At 38.3% G+C, this 9193-nt stretch overlaps 1 protein-coding gene across 1 annotated transcript in view; it reads right to left on the bottom strand.

Moving 5' to 3' along the window:
- Positions 1–591: 591 nt before the first annotated feature.
- Positions 592–9193, bottom strand: part of TERF2IP (TERF2 interacting protein) — a 60449-nt gene continuing 51847 nt past the window's right edge. The window contains exon 4 of the mRNA XM_053914766.1: positions 592–719. Within this exon, the coding sequence (XP_053770741.1) occupies positions 600–719 (120 nt within the window). The 3' untranslated portion in view covers positions 592–599. The remainder of the gene's footprint in view (positions 720–9193) is intronic.

Below are 9193 nucleotides of genomic sequence, written 5' to 3'. Positions count from 1 at the left end.
CACATTGCAGCTCTACCGCTGATTCATCAGATATATTTCTTGCTGTGCACAGGGGCTTTCTGTCTGACAGAATGAAGTTTGACTTAGCAACCAGAGTTCAGATTGCTGTGCTCTCTACCTTTCATGATGTGCTCTCCTAAAGGTCCTGTAATAAACAGGCTGAATGCCCTTGCCATCATCCTCTTACATTTTCTAGCAGAAGCTAAAGAGGCACAAAGCTGAGATATGTATCAACCTTACAAAATATTGAGAAAAGATGCAATGAATTTAATTTTAAAATAGCAGTTAAATGACTAGTTCCAAGTGGTCTAGATGGGAGTATGATTAACAAAAATCAAGAATAATAGAAAATGGAACTGCCTTATGACCCAGCGATTCCACTTCTGGGAATACATCTGAAGAAACCCAAAACACTAATTTGAAAGAATACACACACTCCTATGTTCATTGCAGCGTTATTTACAATAGCCCAGATTTGGAAGCAGCCCAAGTGCCCATCAGTAGGTAAGTGGATAAAAAAGCTGTGGTACATTTAGATAGTGGATCAGTGACAACCATATTAAAAAAAAAAAAGGGAAATCTTGCCCCTACCAGGTGATTCAGTTGATTGGAGCATTGTCCTCTACGCCAAAAGGTTGTGGGCTCGATCCCCAGTCAGGGCACATATGGGAGGCAACCAGCTGGATGTTTCTCTGTTTTCGCTTTCCATTCTTCTCTCCCTACAATCAATGAGCATATCCCCAGGTGAGGGGTTTTTTTTTTTTAAAGGAAGGAAATCTTACCCTTTGCAACAGCATGGATGGACCTGGAAAGTATTATGCTAAGTGAAAAAAGCCAGTCAGAGCAAGAGAAGATCCATATGATTTCACTCATATGTGGAATCCAATGAACAAAATAAACTAACATAAAAATTTTAAGTAAATGAAAATAATAGAGTATATTACAGAAGTATCACTGGTTTCTTCTAAGATGACAGTAAGTCAATAGATTACTTATTCAGAAAATGTTCGAGAATTTTTTATTGCTTATGAATAAATTAAAGTAGAATGCATGCTTTATGAAAGTAAAAATTCAGATGACTATCTGAAAGTATACATTTGAATAAGTGAAAAGTAACTTGTATATTGAAGAATAATAACAATGTTTCTTCACTCTATATATTTACTCTAAATAGAATATATTTAAGTCAAACTAAATGCCTATTAACAGATGGAGAGAGTATATATACATGTACACACATGATTGCATCTGTATATATATATTTCAATTATATAAACATATTCTATATTTATATATAAGTGAATGCCTATTTGTTCCTCATTATGGAAATAATAAATATCCATTTTAACAAAAATAAAAGGGGTTTTAGTAATTTTTTAAATAAATTACAATAAATCATTTAAAAGAAAACAAAAGTTACTACCCAGAGAAGACCATGAGCAGAATTTGATACATAATTTTCTAGCCTTGTGTTCAAAATGTATCTTCATGCATCCCTCTTTTCTGAAGAATGAGTGTATTCACTTTGGTTCAAATTCAGATAAATAATCTTTTGCATATTTAAAATATTCCCTTTCAATATTTCACATTGTCTTCAGTTTGGGTTAGTTTTTTTTTTTAGTATTTTGTATTGTGTTGTCTCCTATTCAGCTTTTCACCAGCTACTGACATGCAAAAAAAGGAAAAGGAGGAAGAGGAGCAGAAGCACTGCAAGGTATCAACTTTGAAACCCCTGTACTGGGCACCCTCATAATTTATATGGGAAGTAGTTAATAAAGTGCTCCTGTAATCAAAGAAGTCAATACATTTTACTTCCACATTGTTCAACTCAATAAGCCTATTACTTAGCAAACAAGACACATTATACATATAGTGAATAACTACAAACACATCAAGAGACAATGAGGTTCTAGGTAACCCTTCATCTCCAATGTGCAAAAAGATTTCCTAAGGCTGGATTGTTTTCATGAAATGTGTATGAGTATTTATACTGCCACTGCCAATGTGTTCCTGGATTCTATGTTTTGGTGCCCCAGTGATAAGGAGAGGATTTGAATATCATTGCCATGGAGGAACGGTAAGGAAAATCAAAGTACAGTTGGCATGCATATTAGTAGCACAATACCACACCACCATTCTGCTTGAAGTCAGTCACTTCTACTTCAATAACTGACTATTAAATTTTTTAACATAGAAAAATGGAAACTCTTCTTGGATGTTTTTCCAGTCAGTCAATATCACACACTTACAGAATAGAATCTATATATGTGCCAGCTACTGTTGTTGGTACAGGAGTTTATGGTAAATTATTCTATCTCTGCAACATGTTATTTGGAGGCAAATTGGCACTATTTACAAGGAACTTTAGGTTTAATATGCATCTAAAAATTTTAAATGCCCATAATTGTGCATTGCCAGGAACATTACCCACGGTTAATTTGCATATTGTTCCTATTGTCCCTAAAATGTGAGGACATTTAACAATACTGTATTCCACAAGATGCCGCACACCACATTGAGAGCAGAGATCATTCAGGGCTGATTAAACTTGGTATTGAGGACTTTCGGGGTCACAATGAACCCACAAGGCAGTTTAACACCCTTTCATGTCATGCCCACTGAATTTCCCTTTTGAGTGTGCCTCCTGCCCAAGCTCTTACAGATTCATCCAGGGCTGTCTGGCTCAGTTTTCTTTGTCCTTAGCAGAATCATACTTCAGAGGTTCAAAGGACTCATGGGTTATCCATCAGGCCAATTCTATTTCAAATTTTAAAAATCTTTTGTACTCTGGTCAAATTGACATTTTCTTCCACCTTACCCATCAGCAGCACAAAAGCTGAAGCTCCTTCTATCTTGAGATTCTGAACTTCATTATTTAATGTAACAGTCCTTTCAGTAAATCCTTTCTCAGGCTCATTGATTGCTTCTATTGAAAATACTCTAACCTTATATTCTTTTCTTATTATGAATAAAACAGTTATCCAAACCCTGAGAAATTTTTATGGCCTCTAACACTTTCATCCTGCAACTCTGTGTCAATAGTAAAAAGTGAATCAAGGTTCTGTAGGGAGAAAATTGTGCTTCAAAGGAAAACAATGTATTGTTTATGACATTTCTCCATGTTACTGGTTTATGATTCTATGGCAGCTATGTTACATCTCTGTAAATTATAGATAACTGATAACAATGAAAAATAATTTTTATCCATAGAAATACAAATCTTCCCTGTCCCAAAACTCACGTGACCTCCTTTCCCCACTGTGGAGAAGCCAGGATTTTCTTTTGAACCTGTTAAACATCTACATCTATTTAATTCCCTCATTAATTCATGAATGAAATAAAATATTTTTTAAATTATCATCTAACAAATTCAAATGAGGAAAAATAAGCATAACTGGGGTATTGATTAGAGAATTTATAAAAATGAGATGATAAAAGAGGACAAATCCAGCAAGAGGACATCAAGAGTCTTTCTCATACTTTCTCATGCTTTTCTAAGTATAAACATGCTGTAATTTAGTAGGAATGAAAATGAAGAGTTACTTACTAATTTTCTCTAAAAGTAATAACACTTTTACATTCATGTCAGAGAGTCTTGATGGAAATGATTAAAGGGTGATAGTGTATGAAACCATTGTCAAAACAAAAAATGCAGCACCAAAGTTAAACAGGTAAGGAGGACTTCATTCAAGGCTATTGCAATAAGGAAGAAAGACCAGTCTGAACTCAACTCCACTGAAACAACGGGCAGAAGAGTTTTTGAAAGCTGGGTTAGAGAATATCATAGATCATCGCTGTTTGCTCACTGGCCTTACCCAAAAGAAAAGGAAGACAGAGGAAGATCTTACACACAGAGAGGAGAGAGCAATGTTAAAATAAAGCAGAGAGGGATTTGAAGATCCTGGCCTTGAGGACTGTAGTGATGCAGCCACACGCTAAGGAATGCTGGTGTCCACTATATGCTGGAAGAGACAAGAAAAGTACTCTCCCCTAGTCCCTCCAAAGTGGGCGCAGCCCTGCTGGCACCTTGATTTTGACTCAGTGATACCGATTTCGGGCTTCTTGCCTCCAGAAATATAAGAAATAAATTTCTGCCATTTAAAGCCACCAAATTTGTGATAATTTATTTAGCAACCATAGGAAAGCAATGCAGATTTTGGTATCAAGAAGTGTGGTGCTGCTGTAAAAGTACCAAAAAATGTGGAAGTGGCTTTGGAATTGGAAATGGACAAAGGCTGGAAGAATTTAGCACCTGATGAGGCACCTGATAAAGCCTAGATTTCTTTAAATAGATGATTGGTAGAAATATGAATATTGAAAACAATGCTGGTAAGAGTTCAGAAAGAAGTAAGAAGTATGATAGAGGAAGCCTATATCGTCTTGGAGAATATGTGTACTGCCATAAACTGAATATTGGTAGAAATATGAACATTGAAGGTACTGCTCAGGGGCTCAGAAAGAAATAAGAAACATACTGTTGGAAAATGGAAGAAAGGCAATCCTTGTAATATAGTGGCAGAGAGCTTCACTGAATTGTGACCAACCACTGTGTGAGAAACAGCACTTGTAAGTGATGAATTTGAATATTTAGCTGAGGAGATTTCCAAGCGAAGCACTGAAGACACAGTCTGGTTTCTTCTTGCCACTTACACTACAATGCTAGAAGAAAAAGATAACTTGAGGAAAGAATTATTAACAAAAAGCACCCAGGACTTGATTTGGGAAACTCCCAGATGGTCCATATTGCAAAAGGTGCTAAAATTAGGATATTCACTGTTATGAACGCGTGCTCTGGAGAGAAGGCCAAATGTATGGCTGGAGAATCTTTTGTCAGTGCTGAAGACATTAAGCATGAGCAAAGGGGTCACAGTTGGGGGACTGGAGCAATCTAGGTGAAAAATAACAGTGCATTAGCCAGGAAGCAAATGTGGTGGTCCAGCACTACAGGTGATGAAAAGTGTTTGGATTCTGGGTACATATGGAAGACAGAACTGATGGTATTTTCTGATTTATTACATATACTTCATGAGCATTATTCCAAAGCATCAGGTGTGAATAACTGGAAGGATGGAGTTGACATTTCCTAAGGTAAGTTAACAAGAAAATACCAGGAGCTCAGTTTCTAACAGAATAGATTGATATTTCCATTATAAAAAGCAAGTGGAGATTTTGGAAAAGAATAATTGTATATAGGAATCCAGAGGTCAGCATCTAGGTCCAGTCTATAGCTATAAATTTAGGGACATCAATATAGAGATAATATCTAAAGCACTAAGACAGAAAGACGATCATCAGGAAAAGATTGGAGATACAAAATAAGAAGTTCAAAAGCTGAGTCATGGGAGCCTCCAAAATTAAAAGGTGTAGGAGAAAAGGAGGGAGCGGCAGAGGAAGCTGAAAAGGACTATAGTTACAGAAAAACCAGGAGTGTGGAGTTCTGCTAACCCAAGTGAAGAGAGTGTTTGAAAGGAGAGGTGATCAAAAGTTTCAGGTACTGCTGAGAAGGTGAGGAGGAAGAGGACTGAGAATTGTCCATAGGATTAGCAACCTGGAAGTCCTTGGAGTTGTTGGCTAGAGAAGTTTTGTTATAATGTTGGGGATAGAAGTTCGACATGATGACTTCAGTCAGGGATAAAAGAGAGAATTTGAAGACAGTATATATAGGAAATGAAATCAAATTGACTTGAAAGTCAATTAATTTGCTTTTACAACCCGCAAATTTGGCCAGAATAAGCTCATTACTAAGTTAAAAGAGAAAAGTTTTGCTAAGAGGCACCAGATGGCTAAAGGTATAAAGAAAATGAGTAACCAACATGGATCATTTAATTACAGAGTTTTCTAATTAAAGAAAGAGGTAGTCATCCTAATACGCCAAGGTTATGGGTTCAATCTCTGGTCAGGGCACATACAAGAAGCAACCAATCTCCAGTCAAGATGAAGGCGTAGGTAAACACACTTTGTCTCCATGCACAACTACAGCAAAAATTACAACTAGACTACAAAACAAATATCACCCAGATCTGTCAGGAAATCGAGCTGAATGGAAGTCGGACAACCAAGGATTTAAAGAAGACTCAATCATCCAGACAGGTAGGAGGGGTGGAGACATGAAGAGGCACAGAGAGGTGCAGAGAGGCAGAGGAACAGGTGGCCCCACATTCACATGTGGTGGATAAAAATTGGGAGGGATACCTCGGAAGCAAGCGATTCCAGCCCCAGACCAGGGTTCCAGTGCCAGGAAGATAAGTCCCCATAACTTTCGGCTGTAAAAATCATTGTGCGTTGAGGCAGTGGAAGACACTGTGGATTCTCAAGAGACTCCTCTTAAAGGACTCACAACGTATTTAGAACTCACACAGACCCAACCCCTCTTGGGGTTCAACCACCAGGGCAACAGCTGGAAGGGCACAGGTGGCATACGGGGGAAAAGGGGAGAAAGTGAGGTGACTGGCAACAGGGCAAATGCTGGGAGACAGCTTCCTCCTAGGCAATCTCCAGAGGCCAGGCAGTGGTACTGTCCCCTCTCTGAGCACTCCTCCACACAGAGCCAAAAAGCAATGAAAGAGGTTGCCAGCCCTGGCAATTACCTAAGGCTCTGCCCCACACAATTTACTGGTGCCTTTTCTACAATAGGCCACACTACTAAGACAGGGAGTCAAAGCAGCTCTACCTAATACACAGAAACAAACACAGGGAGGCTGCCAAATTGAGGAGACAAAGAAATATGGCCCAAATGAAAGAACATAACAAAACTCCAGGAAAAGAACTAAATGAAATGGAAATAAGCAACCTATCAGATGCAGAGTTCAAAACACTAGTTATCAGGATGCTCAAAGAAATCATTGGATACTGCAACAGAATTAAAAAGGACCCAGGCAGAAATGACGGTTGCGTCAACTGAAATAAAGAGAAATCTACAGGGTACTAACAAGGAAGAAAAAAGTATTCAATCAGAAGAGCAAGAGGAAAAAAAGAATTAAAAAAAAGAAATGAGAATAGAATAAGGAGCTTCTGGGACATCTCCAAACGTACCAACATCTTTAGAATTGAAGGGCAGATAAAGTGCTTCCCAGACAAGGTAAAACTAAAGGAGTTCATCAGCACCACGTCATCATTATTTGATATGTTAATGGGAACTATATAAGAAAAAGATCAAAACTATGAACAATAAAATGGCAGTAAGTACATATCTATCAACAATTAACTCTAAAAAACAAAGTAAACAAGCAGAACAAGAACAGAATCATTGATGTAGAGATCATTTGGAGGATTATCAGCTGGGAAGGAGAAAGGGGAAAACGGGGGAAAAGATGCGGGGATTAAGTACAAACTGGTAGGTACAAAATAGACAGGGAGATGTTAAGCACAGTATAGGAAATGGAGTAGCCAAAGAACTCATATGTACAACCCATGGACTTGAACTAAGGGAGTGGACTGCTGAAGGGAATGGGGGTACCGGGCAGAGGAGGGCAAATCAATAAAATATATTTTTAAAAAGAAGCAACCAATGAATGCATAAATAAGTAGAACAACAAATCTCACTCTCTCCCTCTCTCCCCCTTCTTTTCTCTCCACTTCTTCTTCTCTCTCTCTCTCTAAAAATCAATAAATAAAAAAATTAAAGACATAGTAATTGCATGGTAATTTTCAAGATCTAAGGGGAAAGCAAATGTGATTGTTTTCATCTGTTTACTCTGTTAAACCTATGAGGTAAAAATGTAGGGAGAAGTAAGTAAATGGGGTTCTTGAAGGGTTGGGATTGACATGAACAAAAAGCAAAGGAAGAGGAATTAGCTCACTAACACTGCATTTTCCAGAATCCCCTTTCCTATATAGTTCTAGATATATGTGAGCCACCAAGAAATTTTATAACAACCAGGCCAAACTCACAACGTATTTAGATACTATCAGATCCCCTCCTTCAGTTTCTTCCCCTCCTGGCCTAGGTGCCTCTTTTGCTCTGTGATGAAGGGTGCCAGCTGCCCTTATAGGCCATTCACCCCATTCAGGTTGGAGACTTGGAAGCAGTAAGAGGTCCATGTGGGTTCCATTTCATCTACGATGGCTTCAGACCATCCCTGCAAGTTCCAGTTTGTGCTTACCCTCCCCTACTGCTTGCCCCTCTTTCCTCCTAACTGCCTATTCTGCTGGCTTCAAGCTGCAGCCTCCAACATAGGAGCCATAACTGCACACAAACTTTTTAACACTATCCCTCAATTGCCTGAGGTCAAATCCCTACAACTCTATTCTATACCATTAACTACTCCCTGTGTGTCAGGTATAACAACACTATAAATTATGCATTAGTATCCTTATTTTATGGTTGAGAAAACTGAGACTCAGGATGACTAACTCCACAAGGTCTTCCTTCCATTTAGTAAGTGGCAGACAGAGTCTAAACGACATCCACTTCCTTTAAAAGCCTCTCCTTCCGCCACACCACTTCAACGCTGCCAGTTATTGGCTTTATGAGGTAAGGAGGAGTAAAACTTTTTTAATTTATTGACCTGACCTATTGACAAATGACCCCATATTGTATCCCAATAATGGTGTCAAATGAATAAAAGCCCTCTTCAAGATAGTATTTAATGATATTTAGAGGTAGGAGGCAGAAAAACTTAAAATGTGCTCGCTTTTCACAGATATAAAATAAAAAGAGTTTAACTTTTCTATTTTCTATTGTTTTATAATGTTTTTGAGACTCTAACATTTGGTGCCAGCAGATGTCCTTGAAGTTTAGAAGGGACCTTAATCAACCCATCAACACTCAATTTAATCAGGACTAGGAGAGAGTGATCAGGAGTTTTCTGGCTATGGCTTGTGTCACGGTCAAAGTCCTGGCTCTCCCTTCCTGACTCCCACCGCCACAGATAGAGGTTTGAGCCTTTCCCTGCTCGCGTTATACTCAGGGTAGCTAAGCAACCATGTTTGCGGTACACATAGACTATGGCAATAGACCAACATACGAGACTGGTTTTTTACTTGGGTGTTGTTCAAAGCAGCAGCACAAGTACCCAGGCATCAACGAAAACATAGTAGGTTGCCTGAGTGAACTCTTAGGTGTTCATATCTCTTGTGTCCACTATAGAGAATAAAGTCCAAAGGTACAGGAATCAAATTTATGAATTAATTTCCCAAAAAGGCTAGAATCATAGGATATCAACATTGCAATGGAGTTTGTTTGACAGGTCAC

Source organism: Desmodus rotundus, chromosome 12 (genome assembly GCF_022682495.2).
Source record: "Desmodus rotundus isolate HL8 chromosome 12, HLdesRot8A.1, whole genome shotgun sequence".
In the NCBI taxonomy this organism is placed as follows: Eukaryota; Metazoa; Chordata; class Mammalia; order Chiroptera; family Phyllostomidae; genus Desmodus; species Desmodus rotundus.
The sequence above is the reverse complement of the archived record's forward strand: the minus strand, read 5'-3'. Positions and strand labels throughout refer to the sequence as shown.